This window comes from Doryrhamphus excisus, linkage group LG12 (genome assembly GCF_037039965.1).
Source record: "Doryrhamphus excisus strain RoL-2023G ecotype Guam linkage group LG12, RoL_Dexc_Guam_v1.1, whole genome shotgun sequence".
NCBI lineage: Eukaryota > Metazoa > Chordata > Actinopteri > Syngnathiformes > Syngnathidae > Doryrhamphus > Doryrhamphus excisus.
Window position 1 is genome coordinate 15,535,130 of NC_136368.1, and position 23,421 is coordinate 15,558,550.

Below are 23,421 nucleotides of genomic sequence, written 5' to 3' on the forward strand. Positions count from 1 at the left end.
AAGGAGGCTTTGTTGATCCGGTCCACGCAGAGAGAGACCTTGGTGCGTCGCTTTTGCGCTCGTGTGAGTTGCACTAAGCGATCCATAACAATCTGCAGGTGGATGGCGCTGATTAGTCCCGGCTGCTGCGGCCTGACCTGCGTGCAAAGAGCTTCCTGCAATCTGAGCCTGCTGCCTGGCTCTCTCTCTCTCTGTGTGTGTGTGTGTGTGTGTGTGTGTGTGTGTGTGTGGTGTCGTGTTGGCAGGCAGCCCTTCCTGAATGTGTGTCAGACTGTGTGCGTTTGTGTGTGTGTGTTTTTGAGGACAGCATGCGTATATTTACCAAAGGGGTGTTTTTGTGCGAGCCAGTCCAGCGCTCCAGTCTGATTGCAGCAGCAGATGGCGGAATCGCTGCGACCTCCCAGGGCGCCGCTCCTTCGCCGGGGTGCACGCACCCCCGCCCTCTTTCTCCCCGTCTATATCACGGTGCATTGCTCTTTACAACACCTGAATCCGTGAGAGGAGGACACATGTGCGGCGGAGATGATGGGGGGGGGGGGGGTTGGGGACGGACGGTGGGTTTTTAAGTGCATTCCTCCTCGCCGCTCTCCGGCTCAAAAGACACGTGCGGGCTTTTTGAAAACCGCCGACGGTCGCTCACGGTCGTAAAAAGCGCAGCTGTTGATGCGTCTCCGTCCAGCTCTCGGCAAAGGTGTTTTTTTTTTTTCCCTTTTTTCTGTCTTTTTGCTTGTGTTTCACCGCACAAAGCCGCAGTCATTCTATAATCCAGTTTTCCAGTGAGTAATGGTTTGCCTCTATGGTGCAGTATTCTCCAGGGTGCCTGAACCAGGACCAGGAGGGCTTTGCCCAGAGGTCAAAATGTAAAAAGATCTGCTGAAAACAGAAGTCTCCTGGGATTTTTTGCTCTAAAAGGAAGTGTGATGACAGCAGAAAGACATCTTTTTATCGGTGACGTCATGGTTTTTTGCTGTTTTGAGAAAATAACGGAACATACTAGTACCATCTACTCAGTCAGAAACAGCACTGTAAACCAGGGGTCTCAAACTCACTTTACCTGGGGGCCACTGGAGCTAGGGCCTGGGCAAGGCTGGGCCGCATCAGGTTTTCCCAAATAAAAACAAAAAAAAAACGCATTTATTAAAAACAGAAAAATATACAAACTTTTTCAGTGCTTTGGTTCCGATTTTCTACAATAAAAACTCTGATAAAACGTTCCACTATTTTTATTTTTCTGCACAAAATAAGATGAAAAATAAATAAACAAATCAAGAATAAAGAAAATCAATCAATCAGTAATAAACAAATATAATAATAATAATAAAACAGCAAATAATAAAAAACTTAAGAAACCACATATAGTTGGTGGGTAGACAAATTATTTTTTTCAGATTAAAATGAACAAAGCATTATTAGAGCCCTGTAGACATGACAAAACACGACTATAGTCACATTTATACTCTTTTTATTTACAACATATTGCGCAACTGCAGGGTCTTGAGACACATGCTAACTCGCAAACTAGAGAGCTAGCGACCTAAACGGTAGCCTTCAAGTTATTTCCTTTAAACTTAAATAGCCAAAAACTTACCACTTCCACACGGATAGGGAGGATAACCATTAACAGTTATTTAACCTTTAACATGAACATTAATCAAACGTAATAATTTTTTCTGGGTACATGATACCATACAGCATCCATATCAAACTTGCGCGGGCCGCACTAACATTAAATTTTCATATCAAGGCGTGGGCCTCAAACTAGTGTCCTGCGGGCCACCTCGTGGTTTCTTAAGTTTTTATTATTTGCCGTTTTATTATTATTATTATTATTTTATTTATTTATTACTAGTTGATTTTCTTTATTCTTGATTAGTTTATTTATTTTTCATCTTATTTTGTGCAGAAAAATAAAAATTAAGATAGTTGAGTGGAATGTTTTATCAGAACTTTTATTGTAGAAAATCGGAACCAAAGCACTGAAAAAGTTTGTATATTTTTCTGTTTTTAATAAATGCGTTTTGTTTTGGGTTTTTTTGCAAAACCTGATGCGGCCCAGCCTTGCCCAGACCCTAGCTCCAGTGGCCCCCAGGTAAATTGAGTTTGAGACCCCTGCCCTAAGACATGAGGTACCAACAAGGTTTTGGTTGCCAGATCATTCAACCACATAACTGTGGTGATCAAAGAGATCCTTACACCTGAGTCCCCCTTCTACCCACGAGTCTCACGAGTAGACTTGGGGACCGGACTATAAAACCCTAAAGATCTAACTGTGGAAACAACAAAAGTCTCACCCAGATCTACCACAGTACTTCACTTTCCTGCTTCTGTTTGGGGTTTCCTTCCAAGTGGTCTGCAGATGATTCTCCAATTTCTGACACCATATATGAACTGAATGTGCCAAAGAGACTAAGGTAGTTGATTCTCGTCACCATGGATCCCCTACCAAGACCAGAGCCTCCCTGCTAGCCATTCCCCTTTTGGAACCACCTGTAGCAAAAGGAACAAGTAGTACCCTCAACCTGTAAATGGACCTATACCTAAGAATAATTTTCATGGACTTGATTATACGTCCAACCCTGAAGATCCAGGTTCAGTGGCGTGGTTGCAACCACTGCATCTGAAAACGACACCACAAACACCTGTGACAAATTAACACTCAGGGTTTTTGCATGTGTAAAAAAGTCGGTGCAAAGGGAAGCGGGGACGAGGTCCAACATGACTGAGTGTGAAGACACTCAACTCAAACTTGAACCACGTGAAGGGCTGCTTTGGCTTCAAGTATCTAGACGGAAAGAAAAAAACATCCTTCTGAACTCTTTCCTTGGAGATTCCAAGTTTTGGACTATTTGGCCGATCAAAGCATATTTTTGAAGTGAAAACTCCGACTGTCACCATCGGTAAAGCGAAATAAAAAGAAAGGAATGACGCTGTTAAACAACACTTTGTCCACACCAGGTCAGCATTTTTACAACCCCTAAAAATGGCCTCCAGGATCCATAAATCTCAAAAACATAAACAAAAAAAAAACAGATCTTGTGTTTCATAGTGAACGACAACCTTGTTGTGTGCGTGGCTACGCTGTAGATGTGCAGACATTGCTAAGCATCCGTGACTGTAAATGTCAACACTACGTGACTATTCTTCTTGCACGAGAGGGACAATTTATGACCGGACGTGAGGAAAAGGAGGTAAGTGTTTCAATGCTAAATTGCCTTATTGGGAAAATAATTCATTTTGACACGTGATTTGCTATTTTCAAAAAAGTAGATTCATAAAATGTGTGACTTTCATACTTTCACACTTATTGTGTTATTCGTATTCATTCGAAAAACAAAGAAATCAAGCCGTTTCCGTTTGGATGAAAGTCGGAAATTATAAAATACTTTGCCGTTTTGACCTGAAAACCGTTCTGTGCGCCTGAAAGATTTCCTGGTTGTTTCCACCTATTATCCTTACAGTACGTACTGATGTCAAGTGGCTACATTGGATATTTTACATCAGATTATTATGATGTCCAATTATGAACACATTACAGCAGGGGTCTCAAACTCAATTTACCTGGGGGGGCCACCTGGGGCGAAGGTCTGGGTGAGGCTGGGCCGCATCAGGTTTTAAAAAAACAACAACAAAAAAACGCATTTATTTATGAAAAACAGAAAAAAGATTAAAAAAAAAACTGTCTTCAATAAAATAAGATGAAAAAATAAATACATCAAAATAATGAAAATCAATATAAATTAATTAATCAAACAAAAAACGCATTTATTTATTAAAAACAGAAAAAAAATCAGATAAACTGTCTTCAATAAAATAACATAATAAAATAAATCAAAATAAAGAAAATAATTCAATCAGTAATAAATAAATAAATAAAATAATAATAAAACAGCAAATAAGAAAAACTTAGGAAACCACATATAGTTGGTGGGTAGAGAAATAATTTTTTTTCAGATTCAAATGAACAATATTAACAGTTATTTAACCTTTAACATGAACATTAATGAAACGTAACCATTTCACCCAATTAGCAAATTAGCATCATTACATCTGGGCGCAGCGTCGTAACTTGCAAAATCGTGTCAAAATCCGGGTACATGATACCATGCAGCATCCATATCAAACTTTCATATCCAAGTGGAGGCCTCAAACTAGCATCCCGTGCGCCGTGTTTTGCCTGCGGGCCGCAAGTTTGAGACCCTTGCATTACAGTTTTTGGAGAAGACACTGGATAGAAAACAGTTACTTTAGTAGAAAGGTTCTCCCACGATGCAACACTCAAAGAACCTGATTAATGTGGTTTGCGAAAGAAATGCCAGCTAGCCTAGCCTAGCATAGATCTCCTTATCCCTTGTCCTTATGTAACAATGCTAGAAGGCTACACGTTTTCATTGCTAACGTATTTAATCAGACATTTTAAAGTTTTGCGGTCCGACAATGTTGACTGTGTTTGAATTTAAAATGACGAAGAAAAAGTAGTTTTTGTTTTTTTCCGTCTTTTTCCTGATTACTGAGTTTTTTGATCCTCATACTGATTTTGGCTTAAACACTTTATATTCCGGATGCCCTCCCTGATGAATACCAATGATGGAGATTCGAACCCGGGGCGTTTGCTCTCAGTAATAGTTACATTTCACAGTGAAAATCTCAGTTTCTTTGAAACACTTTGTCAAGCACATGAATGATCTTGGAATCTTGGAATATGATTTTCCCCAAAGGATAGTATCTTTGGAACAAAAACAGCAAAAACATGGCACAGTCGAGCTAATGTGACATTGCCAACTACTGGCCTGGCATGCACACTACAACATTTGGTGTCATTTTTGAGAATATGTGTTATCTGTATGTGAAATGTTTTTTAAAAATGCAAAATGTGGCTTTTGTTCGCTAATCGTCTCTTCTTACGCAGATCATTTTGCGTTTCTACGAAATAAACTTCTGGACAATTTGCCCTTGGCTTTGCTGCCTTCTTTTTCTTTCCTTTTGTTGCACACGTGAGAGGAGAGCGCTGTGTGGATCTGCTGCTGCTGCTGCAACTCCTACTTTCCACAGCTGTGGCAAAAAAAAGCAGCCACAGCCCTCCGTTTGCCAAGTCTTCCTCTTTTCCGACTCCTACTCTGCTCCTGTCTGTCTCTCCGAGAGCCTGTCTCTCTGCTCCACCAACATGCATCCACATCATGCGCACACACCTCAGGCTTCATCCTCCTCCTCCTCCTCCTTCTTCACTTGACATGGGAGCCTTAACAGATGTGCCCCAGCCTTGAGCGGACACCCCCCCACCACCCCACATCCACCCCACCCCCCCACTCCTCGTCTCCGTTGCCTCATGCTTCACAGATCTGCCGGCTTGGAAAAACACTAAAGTGACACTTTATTTGGATACCGTGGTCTCAATTATGGACCAAAAAAAGCTAAAAAAAAAAATCTACTGGATCATCTGGAAGCCTTGCTCACTGGCTACGCCAGTCCAGGTCATCAAACGTGGGGCCACGTTTTGAACTATTAGTCCAACACTTGTTCATGGCGGCACCAATTATACCCCTTGTTCCGTGGAGTGGTTAGCGTGCAGACCATCACAGCTCAGAGACCAGGATTCAGTTCCACCCTCGGCCATCTCTGTGTGGAGTTTGCATGTTCTCCCCGTGCATGCTTGTTTTTTTTCTCCGGGTACTCCGGTTTCCTCCCACATTCCAAAAAAACATGCTAGGTTAATTGGTGACTCCAAATTGTCCATAGGTATGAATGTGAGTGTGAATGGTTGTTTGTCTATATGTGCCCTGTGATTGGCTGGCGACCAGTCCAGGGTGGACCCCAAAGACAGCTGGGATAGGCTCCAGCACCCCCGCGACCCTCATGAGGAAAAGCGGTAGAAAATGAATGTTTACTATTGGAAAAGCCCATTAAAACAATAAAGGCACAGTATAGAGACATAACATCAGGGACGCCGCCAGGATTTTGGGGCCAGGGACCCATAGAATCGTCCTAACTGCCGCCCCCCCATACTGTACCCAAGACCCAACACATGAGTCATATTTTTTTTAGAGGTCAGGTATTCATTGAACACTACAGTGAGATTTGTTTCTCATATATAGGTTTCCTAATTTAGCCACATGTAATGGAAAAAATATTATAAATATGTCTAATTTTCAAAATAAAACCTATTTTCATTTCAAAACTGTACAACATATACAAAAAAAGTCATAACTTCTGACTTTTTAAAGTGTATATAAAGTGTAAAATCATTAAATGTTTCATTTGACTTCAAGTTTGAAAGCTACTAAGTTGAATTTGCTGCCTTTTCTCCGCCTATTGCTGTTTTCCAGTTTCCAGTGTATGTGCTATCTGTTTGCGTGTGTCTGCTCTGTGTGTGTGCGTGTGTGTAGGCTTATGCTAATTGCGGTCTCCCGACTGGCCTTCTGGGTAGAGTCTGCGCGAGTGGGAGTGGAGAGCGAGTCGCTCGGTCTCGGCAGCATTCACCCACTCAGCGCGGCGGCGGCAGCGGCGGCGGCACTCCCCGTACGAACCTCCCACCAGCGGACCGACTAAGCAAATCAAACGGCGCATCGAACTCACAACCGACCGCCTGGGCTACCGTTGTTATAGTTCCCGACCGACCTCCTCCTTTCCCGGCTTCTTTGTCGTCTTCTTCTTCGGCAGATAGAGGAACCACGCGAGGCGGAACTACCCTGTCGCGAGCCCCCCCTTAAGCTAATAGCCAGCCATTACGAGACCAGACGACACGACGACCGGCTATGGAGTGACGGAGAGCGGCCGCGAGAAGAGCGGAGGAGGACGGCGTGCTCCGTTCGAAGCCAACATGGCGCTCGTGCTCTTTCGAGCTTCGGCCGAGCTGAGTTGATTTTTCCCCGGACTTCGCCACCTGTATCTTCCCTCGGTGGACCGACATTCGGATTCTAAACGCGAAACTGGCTTCGTTTTCTTGAAGAAATAAGGATGACTTTCCTTTAGAGTGGATAACCCCTTCGACACTTTTTTGTGTTTAAAACTTGGCAAAAGAGGACAAAAAAACGACACAAGTTGGCTGGAAGTGACGCCGAATTATCCAGGTGAGATAAAAGACTCCATTTATTCTAATATTGTGAGCTTTTTGTTGTTGTTAAACGTCCCATATTGTTGTGTTGTTTGAAATTGTAAAAAAAACAAAACCCAGCGCCGCTAAAGTGACCCCATCCAAAGCACAAGAAGTGGGTTTTTTGGTCGTGGTGGTGGTGGTGGTGGTGGTGCGGGCCACTTCTAAGAATAGCGCAGAGGGTGGTCTTTGTGTGCTTTCAGCGGGGCAATGCTATGATAAATAACGCGCACACAGGCAGGCAAGATGGGTCCCGTCCGACCGTGAGCTTGGCCTCTTCTCCCCAGGGGGTGTCCTGTCATCTGGACCCCGGGCAAGAGTGAGTGAGAGCGGGATAGAGTGTGCGAGGAGTGTCGGCGCCGTCCTCCTCCTCCTCCACCACCGTGAATAAATTCAGTGTTTTCACACTCGTGTCGTGTGACTAAGTCTTCAGTGTGTGTGTGTGGGAAGGGGGATTGTGTGCGTGGTGCGTGTGTACGTGCGCGCACACGGAGCTCCAACCGCTAAACAAGGTTACGGAAGCCAGCAAGCCTCGCCCTGCCAAAAAAAAAAAGGAGAGACATGGTTCAGTTGGAGGACATTCCCGCAAAGTATGTGTGTGTGCGTGGGTGCGTGTGTGGGGCTGCGACACCTGAGGGTGTGCGTGAATGTTAGCGTGTGTGTTTTGTTTGGACAAGAGTGGACGTTGATCGCGGCTTTCGTCAGCCTCAAAGCTGTTGGGGGAAATGTGCGTGACAGTGGGGTCCACGCGTGGCATTGCCTACACAACTCAAAACACACGAATGTGCCCAAATCAAAGTCTGGCAGGTGTATTCATTGATGTGTGCCCACCCATCCCCAGTTGCGCGTCCTCCACCCTGGAAGGTTTTGTTGGGGAAAAAACTGGTCTATTTTTGTCCAGATCACTTAATTGCCTGCTTGAGCTTTTACCCCCCCCCCCCCCCCAATCTGGATGTTTTGTTTTGGCACACAAGTGAAGGCGGTTCCCACGGGGCCGTCATCTACAAGCAACGAACTAGCTCAAGAAAAAACAACAACAAAACTCCAATAAAAGTGTTGCGTCTCGGCGCTCCAAAATGGATGGAGCGCCCCCCAGCCCCCCCCAATTGTTCCCACTTCTCGTCCTGCTGCCTAGCGCCTTCTGTCCTGGAGCCACCCGGGCACTAATTAGGGGGACGCTCTCTTAGGACGATCGATGCGCCTCGTATTGGCTGGCTCCAGCTCATTAACGAGCTTAGTGAGGGAGGCGGCCATAAGAGCGGCAAGCCGCCCCCCCACCACCAACCCCCACACTCTTACGACGTTAGCAACCAATCTACGTCGGACCGTAGAGAGCTGTAAATGCACGCGTCTGCTGCTGTATGGGGCAGCTTTGGGATCGCCGGGGGCCTTGTGCTGGGACCTCTCCTTTTTATGAGAGGGGAGGATTAAGTGATGGATGGCAGGGGGGAGTAAAAAAGGGAGGGTAGGGGGTGGAGGAGCAGGCGTCAGGGGGCTCTGACACATGAATAAAAGGTTAAATGTGCTTAAAGCAAACCTCAACTTCAGCGGGGAGATCGTAAACAGCGGGGCTACGCAAAGCAAGCCTGCTTTTTGACGCAGGAGGCCAACAAAACGTTCAGGGTTGTATGTCGGCTTAAATTCGGATTTTGGGAAAGTCACGATAGAAAGTGTCTGGAATGATGACGGGACAGAGATCAACAAAATGGGCGGTAGAAACGGCACTTTCACTGAATGGACTAATTGACGCCAGCCAGGAAAGAAATGATACAAAACTTCGACTTTCTTACATGAACGTTTTCTTTTAATCATAACGACGGGAAAATCGTAAATCTTCAAAAGCTTGGACTGAGTCAGCATCAGGTTTCACGTAACAGAAGACGCTATCTCGTCATATGGCTAGCGTCGTGATGTCAAACGTTTAAAACATTGCGAATCTTAAACTGTTTTCGTTAAACACAATCAAACCTCTTAGCAATTTTAACAAAAAGAGCACAGTCACTAAAGCGTTTTCCGTAAATTCGGTCCAGAAGATGACGAATGAAACTGTCTCCGATGTTTTTGTTACATTGATAATCCCACAATATCACGTATTAGTGGGATGGGTTTGTTTTGCATTCTTAATGAGGTGTGGAGTAGCCATTTTGGAACAGCCACTAAAGTTAACAAGTATGTTAGCTCCCTCCAGTAAAAGGTTAACCGTGGGTGCAGTTTGGCAAGGGCAAGGTTAACACAAACCGATATTACCTCGACTAATCTCTTTGGCAGTCCAGCCGTCTGGTGAGATATTATGTGTTTATTATTACGTTTACGGCCAAGTCTCAACTCCAACTCCTGACTTAAACGCGGTCTGCCATCTTGCTCTGCGTCCTTGGTTTAGCCTGGCCGACTGTTGCTAGCCAAAGTGTAGGTCATCTGCAGCTACTAAAATAATCTGCTTTCAAATGTCTCATTCCGTCCATAACTCGACAAACTCTTGAAGCCGAGCCAGGACGTCGGTGTTTTTTTTGCTTGTTGGACCATACCAGGATTGTCAACGCACAAAAAAAAAAATACTTGGCATTTTGCACGCTGCTTATTTATAGTGCAACTGTCATTTTCCACTGAGCGGCCAGTGTGGCGGCTGATGTGATTTCCAGGTGTTGGAACAAGGAGGGCGGCGAGAAGTGTGGGTGTCCAGGGTTGCTGTCTCTTCATGCCACACGATTTCCTCCAAAAATGACGCGTCACGGCTGCTAGTTGTCAAAGTGTGTGCTTTCCAGGTGTTTCACGCCCTCTCCCCCTCACAGCTAAAGTAGTTTCATTATGTGCTAATTCAATTAGCACAACTGACTTCTATTAATTATAAAAATGCAATCACGCGTCTGAGCCTTATCTTTCCACATTAATTCAAATGAGCATATTTTCAGTCAGCTGAAAGGGGGGAGCACAGAGTGTTTTTTTCTGCTCTACTTTAGACAATAGTTTGTATTGAGTGTTTTATAGCTGAGCGATACGGGACGGCGATTGTGTCAACGCTGTGCCGTTTAGCGACAACCGTGCCCACCCCCCATTTTAAAGCAATTAACCTTCTGTTTGTCCGCTTTTCTAATCTGGAATCAATAGGGGCCACGCACGGAATAGCTCCCTCTGATTGAGCACATCAATAAAAGCGGCGCTTTGGCACCACTCTGCAAAGAAGGCAGGAATGGTGGCGGGGGGTGGGAATTAATAAAATCCCGAAAAGGACGGTGTTGTGTTTCATGTCTCTTGTTGGAGACGCATGGTCTGTCTTTCCGCTGTCACGCCTGGACGGAAGACAACAGGCTCGCTGCTGCCGAGGCGGCCGGCGTGTGAACAAAAGCCGAGGCGGAGAGATCGGTTTTCCAGGCGCCGGCGCGCAGCTCCCGGAGGAGACGTCACGCTTTGATTGAAGCTATGCTCCGTGCCGGCCTCTCGGGACCTCGCCATGAAACGGGAGAGCGGCCGCCCTTCTACATCATCCCTCCCTCCCCCACCCTCCCTCTTTCGCTCTTTTCTCGCCTCGCTCCACAAAGCTTTTTGTTTCCACGCGATCTGGAGCGCTCGGAGCACTTCCCCACAGAGATGTGACGGCCGCCTCTCCTCCCTCCCCCTCCTCCTCCTCCTCTGGGGGGCTGGTGGTGTCGCTCAGCCCCCCCCGTCCCCCCCGAGAGCCAGACGGGCCTCACACATGATGGCACGTGTTCCTGTGGTCTCTGCCAGTGTCCTTCCCGGAGAATTTTTTTTCTCGTCCCTACAGGCTTTTTTTTACGAGTTCACAGACCATAATCAGGTGCGTTAGTCTTAAGTGACCTTGCTCCGGCTGGTCGCGCAATTGATCTAGTGGCGGCATCGGCAAGGACGTGTCGTCGTGCCTCGATTTCCCTCTAAAGCGCTGTCTTGGTGGGGCCTAGTTTTTAATTTTAGCAGCAGGAGCCTCGGGCATCTATATTCCTGACGTAATCCTGCATGCGCACGGCGGAGTGTTGGCTGCTAGCCCGCAGTCTGCACACAGCAGGAGCGTGTATTGCCTTGGTGAACATTTCCACCTGACTTGGGCTGCATGCAAAGCTCCCACCGACTACACATTATTAGCCTTCTGTGCACCAAGCCGTACTGTTTGGTTCAGTTCGACATTGTTTGTGAAATGTCCCACTTTCATTAATCCACTGTTGCCCGTCCATTTTTAGGAGCAAACCGTTGCTTGACCCGTATCAGCATGCATTCATGAGGCCAATCTACCCGAGGTGGGATGATGCCCCCTTTGTACTGGGCCCTTTGCGATTGTTTATGCAGCACGACAGTGTAGTTTTGGTCGCTCATTTACATAACATCGTTGTGGCGCCACAAACATGGGAAAACCGGTCTTAAATGGAAGAGTTTCCTAATTTTTGCTGGTGTTTCTCATCTATGCAATATGTTTCCCAATTGCAAATGAGAACAAACAAAACCATTGCATTGCGTAAATAGGCTAGCAGTAAAACTTCTATCAGGTGACCTGAGGTTTTCACTTTGTATCTTCTTACATTTTATCCGTGCTCCTTTTGCCCATACAAATATCCTTGTATAATCCGATTAGCCTTTTTTCCTCAACAATATATTGATGTTGTGTTAGCAAGACTATGAGAAATATGTTTTGTATGTAAAATACAGTTTTGGTCAGACTTACCCAACAAGCCGCTGTTATGGTGTCATGCTATTTACGTAGCACAAGCACATGCTCATGTTTAATGTACATGTAATTTAATTAAATACTTAACGCAATCGCTCCTCTTGCCAGTCCTTCATCACTGCCATCTTGCACAGAAGTGATGAAAGGTGCATTAAGACATATTGTATCATAAATTAGATCTGTGTGTGTGTGTGTGTGTGTGTGTGTGTATGCGCACATTCAAGTCCGGCATGGCGTTGCAGTGGCCCAGTGTGAGTGCACCCTCAGATTGTGTTGTATGGTTCCGAATTGAGCTGACAGCATAAGGTCACGAGCTTTCCTATCCGAAACTTCCCTCATAAGTAATTCTTAGCACGTGTCTATCACCCCCATCCCCCCCCCCCCCATGACGTCATAAATGTGAATGCTTCGCTGACATTCATAGAGCCTAATTTACCTTCACAGGCTCCTAATAATTAAGGCGCCTATTTAAACAGACCATTCATCCTGTGGGGGGTAGTGATCTCTACAGGAGGAGGGGAGGTGATGGCGGTGGTCTGGGGGGGGGGCTTTAATTAAGACTATCCAGCATGAAAGCAGCGCCCAGCGTATTGAAAGCAAAGTCAAGAAAGCGTCGGTAAAATGCGGCCCGACTCTTGCGCGGCGCATCCCCATTACAATCGGGGCCCTTTGGGTGACATAAAGAGCCATTTAGTTCCCATTTGGCCTGCCATGAATAGAGCCAGTTCAGCGGACGCCGCCCAGGCCCCAGTGTCAGCATGGGAGGGAAGAGGCAGGGGGTGGAGGGGAGGCGGCGGTGGATGGTGGAATCACAATGTCGGAGTTGTTGATGGCAGAGAAGAGGCCCGTTGGGGGTGGGGGGGGGGGATAGCTGAACCGTGCAATGACATGAATGCAGCGGGCCTGGAGGACGTGGGGGCCCCCCTTGTTTACAGCATGCTCGCTAATAATGTGACAGCTGAGGAGGAGATGCCGCCGGGTTCCTTTCGGCTCTGCGTGAAGCTGTCTACCTTCCAACTCACGACCGATCTTTTAAAAAACGTGTATATATATAAATAGCAAAACACGCAATGTGGACGTTCTGCGCACACGGCTTGCATGCTGGGTAGACACTAGTGAGGGGATGGTGGGCGCAGGGGATGGAGGAGAAGGCGGAGAGGGTGATCAATCGGACCATTTGGCACACGTCAGCCTGATGATCAATAACAATTAAAGGCGGCCACGCGTCCTTTTATGGCGCCAAGGTGTTAATGTTGTCGGCGGAAGCGTGCACGTTAAGTGCGCTTTTCTCCTCTGAGCGCTCATTTGAGCATTTTAGTGTAATGTGTGTGCACAAGTCCTGTCACACACATGCAGCGTAGAGACGAGGCCTTTGATTTGTGTGTGTGTTTGGGTGGGTGTGCGCGCGTGCGCGCGCGTGCACACAGTTTAATCCCTGTTTATCCCCCCATCCCTCCTCCCCTCCAACTCTCCCACCCCCGTCGCTGTGGAGATTATCCTGCGTCACACTGCACCCCCCAACCCCCCACTCCTCCTCCTCCTGCTGAGCTGATCGCGGCTCTGCGCTCCAGCGAGCCTGGCAGGGCTCCAGGGACAAAAAAAAACGCAAGGGAGGGCGCCGTCACTATCCCGCCGCACACACCAACCACATTTCCCGTTTCACGCACCTGCAGCAGCATGCACGCCACCATAACTGCTGCTTTTTTGTGCATAATTTCCCCTCGTGGTCATAAAAAGGCACTTTGGCCAACTTGTTTGTGCTGCTTTTTCCATACACACGCAACCCCCTCCCCTCGCCCTTCATCGCGGGGAATTAGGAGGCCTCCGCCCAGGAGGAAATGATGAGCGGCGCCGTTGTTTGTTCCGGTGATCGAGGTCACGGCGAGTTCAAGTCGCTGCTGTCACTGGCAGGAAATCAGCCGGCATGAGGCTATCGTTCCTCCTGCTCTGTTCCTCTCGCTTTTTTTTTAATATATGACCTGTTCTTTTCAAAAAGCGGTCAATACCGCACTCTAGAACGACTCAGCTAAAAAACACCCGGTGGTTTTTCTGTTTAATGGTGCGCGTCGGGGCTCCGCTGCTGCGGTCTGCTTTATAAACGCAGCACGACCGCTGCAGCCCCCACCTCCCTCCATTTCCCCCTCCCTCCCTCTAGCCTGCCTGCCTGCCTGCCTGCCTGTCTGCTGCCGGCCGGCCCGCTTGATGGATTGGACGGCCGTCGGGAGTTGTTTGTTGCCGAGGACGTGCGTCGACACACCGCTCCCCCCTGCCAGCCCCCCCACCCCTGCATTCTCATTCTGCACACAGTTATGTCAACAAGGTGCTTTATGGTTTAGTCCGACTGAAATCAGATTTCTAGGATGCACGTAAACGCATCAGTGTGACTGTCCACACCTGTATTGTGCTTTGGTTGCCTGTTGATGCCAAAAAAAAAGAAAATGACGTACACATGCCAGGCCACTAGTTGGCAATGCCAACTGAGCGATTTAGTACGCATGCAACCTAGCTTGACACAGCAGCGATGTTTGTTATTACTGGAGAAGCGTATTGTGTAAAAATGGTAACGATAGCTTTCTAAAACGCTGTCACCCGTTCAACCAAAGTGACTCCATTCTATCAGTTCGTATGTCTTTTGGATTCTCTTCATCTGCGTATTTGTGCGATATGCAAAAGAAGACTTTGGTAGGTAATGCGACTTTGCTTTTTGCAGTCGCGATGTTATTTGGGACAGTAAGTTGAAACGTAAGTAAGTTGTAAGTTACGACAGTAAGTTTGGCGAAACGCCCTCATCTAATTTGTTTAATCAATGATGACGTAAATCTTTGACCGGAGCAGAGATTTTCAGAACATCTGCCTCTGTGTGTTTGTGTGGACAGATACAATTGAGCTTATTGGTTTGCATTATAAGAAATATGCAATATCGTCTTTTAAAACTCATTCACAGTAACAACAGAACGTTAAGTTATTGACTTACCATTGTCGTTTTCACTTTGTGTAGCGGTAGATGCATGCTCCAAACATGTGATGTTTCCTTAGCTCTATGTAAGTGTGCGCTGATTTTTACGATAATTATACACACATATTCCATTATGTCGATGAACAGATGCGTTTTAATGTGCGACCAAGTCAGTTGTCGTATGCGTGTTTGAGGTGTCGTAAGAGTTATGATACCATCTACTATTCGGGGTTTTAACACCAAGCTCCACAGACCATCCCATTATAATGTAGCATGGGTGAACAATAGCATCCAGTAAAAAAACACACCAGACTACAAGAATCTGAAAGAATCTCTACTTTATCAATGTACAGAAACGTACAGTTCTGCAACGTCACGGTTTTGTGCCTGCTGTGTGGTGTCAATAAATAAAAATGTCACATTCGCAGTTTCTGTCAGTGAAAACCAACAAAATAGAAAGTAGCTGAGACATTTGTAAACTAATGAACAAAATGCTAAGTGCGAAATGTCATAGCAGTCTTATGTTCCACTCCAGTCCAGAAGGGGGCGACCATGACAAAATAGTTTTTTGTCTAAATTGGTTACATAGTTTTTGAGTTATGCTATTCACAATACGACTACATGTAATGTATGCCCCTCATGTAAAAATAAAAGGGGTCATCAAATCTTACTAAACATATTTAAAACGCGATATATCTTCTGGATATCGTCATGGCATTAGACTGATGGACACTTAACGTGCTATAAATGCTGGCTAATTATTCTAATGTTAGCAAAGTATGATGCGCCCATTTTCCTGAGCTGTTGGCTCGGCCCATAATGACGATGGATAATGGAGCGGCGCTTCATCCTACTGTGCGCAATTTGTGCACGCAATGAGGCTGCAATGAGGGATCAGCGGAAGAAAACTCCACCGCAAGCACGTGTAGGAGGGGTTTTGAAGTGTGTGTGTGTGTGTGTGTTTGCGTGTCATAATCAGGGGGTGTAGTCGCACTTAGTCTGCAGCAAGTGTTGTGTTGTTAATGACTTTTATGACAATATCAACACTCTCCACGTGTGAAACCTGCTAACATTTCATCGCCGCGATTTGCAATGTAAACACAGAGAAGACGTCCAATGTTTGAATATCTCAACCCCTCAGTCTTTTGGGGGTCAAAGTCACCCCACCTGCATTTGCCAGGCAATTAATAAAGATGCACCACGGCACTTGGGCCTAATTAGACAGAATGCGTCACCCTATTAGATGCGTTGTTGTTGTGTATGTGGCTGCTTATTCAATCAGGAGGGACAAGCACTGGAGAAACAGGACAAGTGGATTTGCACCTTTTTAGTCTCTAATTTGTTCAGATTGTGAAGAAATGTATTGTTCTCGGGTCAATGATGAACTGAAAATGTCACACAAGTGCAAAAATAAGTTAACCGCTGATGTCGTTTCAAAGCCTCTTCTGTGCTATAAAATATTTTTACCCATAAAATCTTAAACATGAAATATCCCAAAATCGGAAAATCTTGAATTGCGACATTTTGTAAGCAAATTTTAAGGCTACTAGGTTTAAGATTCTGCTCTATTGTCCGTTTTGCGTTTTATTCTTAAGTTAGCCTTTCTAACTCAAATTTGTTATTTTTATGAATATTGTCATTTCTAGCAGCATGAAAAATAGCTTCTTTTTGCCGCTCGGACATGAAAACCTGTCTTGCAGAGGTGTCGTCTTAAGTCGTGCGTTTGTCTGTCACGGCCGCATGCCGTCAAATGTCTACATTCCTATAAGAGGCTTATTTTTTGTTATCTTGTTCAGTCTCATTGAGCGCAGATTGCTTTTTCAATGCCAGATGAGCTTCTCTGGTGTTGTGTGTGTGCGTGCGTGCGTGGGTGCGCGTGTGTGCGTGCATGCACACACGAGCTAGAGAGACAGGAAACGGGAGTGACGCACGTGCATGCGCTCACTATGCCTGCACACAGCGTTTCAGTTCTGTCATATGCGGATGTTGTTGAGGCAGGCCCGCTTGCCTCGGTCGAGAGGTGGTTTGTGTGTGTGTGTGTGTGTGTGCGTGCGTGTGTGTGTGTGTGCGTGCCTGTGGGTGGGAGGAGGGATGGGGGTTGGGCGCCCTGGGACAGAGAGGAACCGTGATGAGGGGCCCACAGCAGCCTGATTAATGGGCTTCAGGTCACGGCAATAAAAGTGGCGTGCCAGCGAGGCTCCGAGTCGCTCCTCTGGGATGATAGAAGAGACCGCTTTCTCTGCTGCTCTCAGCACTGCTGAGCGCGGCAAGGCTTTGCTTTTTACTATTTAAAGGCGCTCCTCACTCCCTCCCTCACACGTAGGCCCCCCACCTCCTTCCTGCCGATTCCCCTTATTAGGGCCGTCTTGCAAAAGAAGTCCTCATAAGGAGACCTCACGTATGTAAACAAGTGTGGACAAGCGAGTCTCTACGCAAAAGAGGTGTACGAGCAATTGCAGGCGTCAATTTTTTTTCATGCAATTGAGCTTTTTGAGGAGCCCTCTTGAATTAATTCAAATTTGTTATTAAGATTCTGCTCATATTCAGTTGCTATTGTTACCATTTCGCCTCACATTATGGGAAATTACAGTGCCTTACTCAGGATGACTTTAGTTGTTATCTTGGATATTTATATGCAACGTCAAACCAAATTGGAGTGATTTTCTTGTTTTTTTAGCACAGTTCTCCTTCATCACGACATCGCTAGCAAGAAACGAAAACGGGTCTTATACAAGGTTACTTAGATTCGTTTGCCAGTCCTTATTTCATCATCTTGCCAAATTTTTTTGTTTGTAAATAGACTGGAACCTTGGTTTGTGTACATTTCCCGGTTAGCGTACAATATGATGCATGTTTAGTCACTTTATTAATGCACTGCATGAGTCCAACTTTGTCCGTTAGGTATTTTCTATCACAAAATGTCCCTGTGATAGCGTGTTAGCATAAAAACGGGAACCGCTAGTCATTGCCACCCAGCCCTGTGCCCATCTATGATGTCATCAGCGCCTGACTCTGTAATAACAAAGCAACACGAGAAGTTGCTGCCTTTCTTATGGATCATTCAAATGGACACATGGCCACAATGGAGCCAAAGAAGTTGCAAGTGCCAGCACGTCAGTTTTGTATGACAATGTCATGTTTTTGAAACGGAATCAACACAAAGGCTAAAAAGGCAAAGGCAAAGGCAAAACCTACAGCATATATTATTGCAATTTTCCACTATGCATGTTGGAACAGTCGAAAAAATTGCTAGAATTTAATTCCCAGGGATCGCCTCTCAGCCCAGGCAGGTTGACATAGTCTCTCCATCGTGTCCTGGGTCTTACCCGAGTCCCCCAACTTGTCGCATGTGCCATGAACACCTGCCCAGTAAGGCGTCCGGGAGGCATCTGACCAGATACCTGAGCCACCTCATCTGGCTCCCCGAGGTACTTAATCCTCCACTTCAGGCCAGGTCTCTTACCCGACACTGGAGATTGCACTTCACGCTTTTCCAGGCAAGAACGATGGACTCGGATTTGCAGGTGCTCATTCGCATCCCACCTTCCTCACATTGGACAGCGAACCGATCCAGTGAGTTGAAGATCACAACCCGATGAAGTCTGCAGGACCACATCATCTGCAAAAAGCAGATGTGGTCCGGTACCTCGAACTCCTGGAGTACTTCCCCACAGGATTCCGCAAGGAACACGGTCGACAGTGCAAAATGTTAATTCTTGTCAGTTTTTAACTGCTCATAAAATCAGATGAGGAGTGTACTGTATATGGCCCAAAGGCTTTAGGTTGCCCGCACACAGATTTATTGTTCAAAATCAATTTAAAGGTTCCTTCAAATGAATCATTTCAAATCAGTTTAACAGACCAATTAACATTCTGATACGTCAGCCAGGGTTTTCCCTTTGTAAAACAAATGTTTTTTGTTTACTCCGGATTTTGCACAGAATTCTGTTTGCATATTCTGCTTTTTGCAGACGTGCAAGGCGGCCGATTCCGCGAAACCATATCGATGGGCGGTAAATGGTCTCCCGTCGATGCGGTCTTTGATGTATAATCTGGCCTCACTCTGCGGGGCTGAGCCAGCCCCAGAGCGTAGGTCAAAGAGGCCATTGAAAACCCACTGAGGGGGGGAACGTGACTGAATAGTGGCAGCTCCGCGATGTGCGTCTGGCCCACGGGGGTGGTCGGAATGGGGGTCAGCACAGGGGGGAGAAGGAGGGGGTGGGTGGACGTGTGTGGTGTTGAGTGTTCCTGACGGATGGAAGTGAAGCTTGGCTCACACATTGCTTTCAGCTGCGGCGCCCTTGTCTCCGAAAAAGGAAAGGCCTGTATGACGTTGCAGCACCCAAATGTGTGTCACTTTTGATTGCTTTTATGCATCACTGATCTAAGTAGAACAGTACTTTGGCTGCAGGAATTCCATAAGCCGATATGCTTCTAGAACCTGGGCAGTTTGGCAACAACGGAGCTGCTGTTATGAAGGGTTTTTGTGCCTGAGCCAAAATACTTGGTGCTAAATACATGCTCTTCTCTACAGGGATACATCTGTTCGTGATGTCGATGCTGAGACACAAACCAATCTGGAACTAAGACGAGGGAACCACATCATAAACATGGTAAGTATTCATGCTGATCCTTTCATACTGTTTTTAGGGGAAAAAAACAAATAGTGCATCTTGTGTTTTTTGCTCAACGTGCAGGTGGATGCAAGGTTGACACCCCTGGCAGCGATGGGGCTGGACCGAGGCACCCTGATACACGATGGACTTCGCCTCCACGGCGGCGTTGTGTATCCAGGGATCAGAACGCTTCAGACAGAGAAGAGTCGAGAGGCGCCTGTCCTACCACTCGGCTACAGTCGGGATGGTCTACCAGAGCTTGTCTACAAGCCCGACAGCCCTCTGGACAGTCGTAAACCCACTAATGGATACCTGGGCCTATACAAGGGCATCCCGCCTAATCTCCACAAGCCGGTGCTGATTCCGGGAGCGGAGGGTTTAAGCTTGGAACGACGGGTGGCACCAGGGGAAAAAGCTCCTGAAATGAGCTTGGCAACTGCTGGTGGAAGCTACCTCCGTCTGCCCTGGCTTAACCCCTACCCGGAAGCCAGCATGTATCCCTTTATGGATTCATCCAAGTATGCGGCTCTGAACATGTATAAAGCTTCGTTGCTCAGCCAGCCCAACCCTTACCTTCCCCAGCATCTGGCCTACCCTTCTCTCTGTGCACCCCAGGGTGGGAATGTCAACCCTGCTGCAGTCACCTCTGCTGCCGAGAGGATCTACTATATGCCCCCTTACCCCCCTCCTACTATCTCCTCTCCTCTGGTGGCGCCTCCAATGAGGATCCCGCCCGTCACAGTGGCCCCCACATCACTGGTGCATTGTCAGGACAAAGCACTCGGTGTTGCGCCTCCGTTTGTGCAGCAGCTTCACCAACCTTCCTCTCATCCTCAGCATCATCCGCCTTCCATAGACAGGGAGCGATCGCCAAACAGGAGCAGTCGGCCAAGTAGATCTCCCTCTCGGAGTGGAACTAGCAATAACAGCAGTAATACAAGCACGGGTGCTACCAGTGGTGGTAATAATAATAGTCTGCCAACTGACTCCTCACCTCATGCGTCTTCTCGCCTCTCCCAACCGCTCATTGACAATTCACTGGATTTACAAAGGCCAGTTGCGAGGATAGGCCAGCTGCCTTCCTCCTCAGCTTCAATGTCTGCCTCACCGTCTGCCACACAGCCTATATCTCATCTATTATCTGTCAGCAGCATGGCCTCAGAGCAGCCCTCTCCTGCCCAACCCAGACCAAGAGACGGGGTGCCTGGTGCTGAAAAGAGACCCAGCAGGTCACCCTCAAAGTCCAATTTTGACAGGACCGCTCACCCACCCCAAGCAACCAAAGAATCAACAGAGAAGCCATTGGATTTGTCTGGAAGAATGCTTGAGTTTGGGCTGCCTCCCAATGGTTTCCCCATTAAGATGGACACTATAGCTCCTGGTGCACGATACGGACTCCCCCCAAATGGAGAGCTCCTGAAAGAGAACCTATCCCTCTCTCCTTCCTCCCACCCTCACTCTGTGTTAAACAGCACTTCTTCAAAGGCCTCAGAGAGACCAGAGATGATCAGCACTTTACACTCCTCCTGGGTGATACCCAGCCGGTCTCCCTCCCAAACACAGCACACCCCAGGCTTATCCCCATCTCCCAGGCCCAATGCAGATTTGGGACCTTCACAAGCCAAAGGCTCCTCACCCTCGGTCATCAAACACAAGAGTCTGGAAAGGGTGCTCCCTCAGCAGCGTAGCTCGTCCTGTCCAAGGATAAGTGAGCCCAACAGTCAACACTTGGAATCCTCTCACATCAGCTCCAGGGGTCTTTCTCCCAAACCCAACGGTGACTGGGTCAAACACAGCCCCATCCAGTCAGAACACGCACCAGTCATGGGCCACCACAGAGAGGGGGCGGAGAAGTCATCCCAGAGTGTGAAGAGAGGAGAATCCACTCCCGAAACGTACAAAAGGCCCATCTTAGAGAACGGTCACCCTGCTGGGCCCCTGTACCTTCCGCAGAGTGACGCATACCTGAGCCACAGCTTGGCTTATGCCAATCGATATCTGCACTACCCCATCCCTGACAGCATGGCACTTCATTCTCTGCCAATTGCAGGGAAAGGTCCTGTTTACCCTCACCCAGTGTTGCTGGGCAGCAATAACCTTTATCCAACACACCTGGCAGCAAAACCCCCTTTACCTTACCACAACTTGCCACCTGGTTCAGCGGGGGAATACCTTGCTTATAACTCACAGGAGATGGCCCACCCCCTGATGCAGCCCCACTCTGATAATAAGCTCTTGGAAAGGGGGGATGGCAACTTGAAACCAAGGGGACAGGAAAAGTCCCGGGGTTCTTTTGATGAAAGAGAGAAAAACATGGGTAAGGAGATGAGAGAAGGGAGCCAAATAAAGTCTGACAAAGAAGGACAAGGCAGTAATCAAATGAAAAGACCTTCTCAGTCTGTCGCTTCCCGAGAAAAGATTGACTGCATTGACCTAGTTCACTCGGACACCGATGTAGAGTCTACCCCGACCGTCCAGAAGCAACCCTCAGCAGAATCCTCTACTTTTGACCAAAATGAACGTTACCACAGTAACCAAAACGCATTGAGGATAGAGTACGAGCCAAAATTTCATCTTTCTCATCCTTATCCCATGCTCTCCGGACAGAGCCCCACACAGAGACCCAACCCTGCAGATAGGCAGCAGGAAACTTCTTACGGAAAGCCAAAGGTTCTTCAGGACGCAGGCTGCCCTGGGGCATCGAGCACATCTGCAAATAATGCAGGACAGCTCAGCCAAGAACAAGATGACTCCTCAGAGCGACTGTCCCCCAGTCCAGACCCCGCAAATGACGACCAGAGCACCTTGCGCTGCGCCCGAACATCTGGGGAGCGCAGCTCCGGTAAGGACAAAGGACAGCGGGACAGCAGGGGCCCTCACTTCACTAATTCGCATTACACTGCAAAAGAGGCTACATGTAGAGACACTGAAAATGAAGACAGCGTTGTGGACCTAGGCGAGTCTCAAGGCGAGGGCGACGACGAGGACGAGGATGACGAGATTAGCCATACTTCGACCAGAAACTCCCGTCGGTCCAGCCTTGCCAAGAGAATCGCCAACTCATCGGGCTACGTTGGTGACCGCTTTAAATGCGTCACCACAGAGCTGTATGCTGACTCCAGCAAGCTGAGCCGCGAGCAGAGAGCTCTGCAGGTATGGCCAAGTAACATTTGTGTATGTGCGTATGTGTGTTTGACTGTACAGTGCAGCATGTGGTAATACACACACCTTTAAAACAATACAACATACCAACATAGTGGGGAACCCCTAAACCTGTACACAATTTGCATGTTCACTGATTTGTTTGCATTCCAGAACAGATAGGTAATAATGGAAGTTGAACCTGAGAAGGACTGACATACAAGTGTAAAAACAAGTTAACCAACTAACTAAAATCTTTATTGTTGATAGAAGAATGTAAAGTGCCACTCAGTAGCATGAAGTGTCTTCAAATCTTTGGCTGGTACTGTCAACGTAAAGCATTGCATCACAGTTAATAAAAAATACAAAATAAAATCAACCATGCAAAAAAAACAACATATATATATATATATATATATATATATATATATATAATATAAATGAAATAGTCAAACTTATTTTGGATTAATTGACAGTGCGTACAATGTTATTGAATGGGAGTATGCTTAATTCACATAAATTCCTGTATATCTTACTTTTCTTCTTACATTGTTCTCCTAAAATTCATTGCAAAAAAGCAAAAAGTTGTTCATTCTTCATTGCTTGATGAACTGAGGTCGTGCAAGATTTTCTCAGGTGTTTGAACAATTCGGTCTAGTGCAATTTTAGAAGTGCGTTTTTTCATGTTGCAATGAATTGGTTCAAGGTTTGTGATCAGGAAGTGACCTTAAGGGTTCAGAGTTGCGTGTTAGCTAGATTACGTCTGCAACAGTTTATTGCGCCTGTTGTTCTGGTGATTAAGTCTGGTGCTGGTCTCACGAACAATTACTGACACCTAGTGGCCAATGTAGAATACTACATTCATAATTTGAGTTTGTCTTGCCACTTCCTTGTATTTGTATTTTAGTTCAAGGAACCATTTTTCTTTATGACAATGCCTTATTTAGGC

At 46.7% G+C, this 23,421-nt stretch overlaps 1 protein-coding gene across 2 annotated transcripts in view; it reads left to right on the forward strand.

The window, feature by feature from the left end:
* Positions 1-6,358: 6,358 nt before the first annotated feature.
* The window catches only part of bcor (BCL6 corepressor), a 43,525-nt gene continuing 26,462 nt past the window's right edge, over positions 6,359-23,421 (forward strand). For both annotated transcript variants that reach the window (XM_058081609.2, XM_058081610.2), the window contains exons 1-3: positions 6,359-7,064; positions 19,250-19,328; positions 19,413-22,484. In XM_058081609.2, coding sequence (XP_057937592.2) covers positions 19,326-19,328; positions 19,413-22,484 — 3,075 coding nt within the window. In that variant the 5' untranslated portion in view covers positions 6,359-7,064; positions 19,250-19,325. The remainder of the gene's footprint in view (positions 7,065-19,249; positions 19,329-19,412; positions 22,485-23,421) is intronic.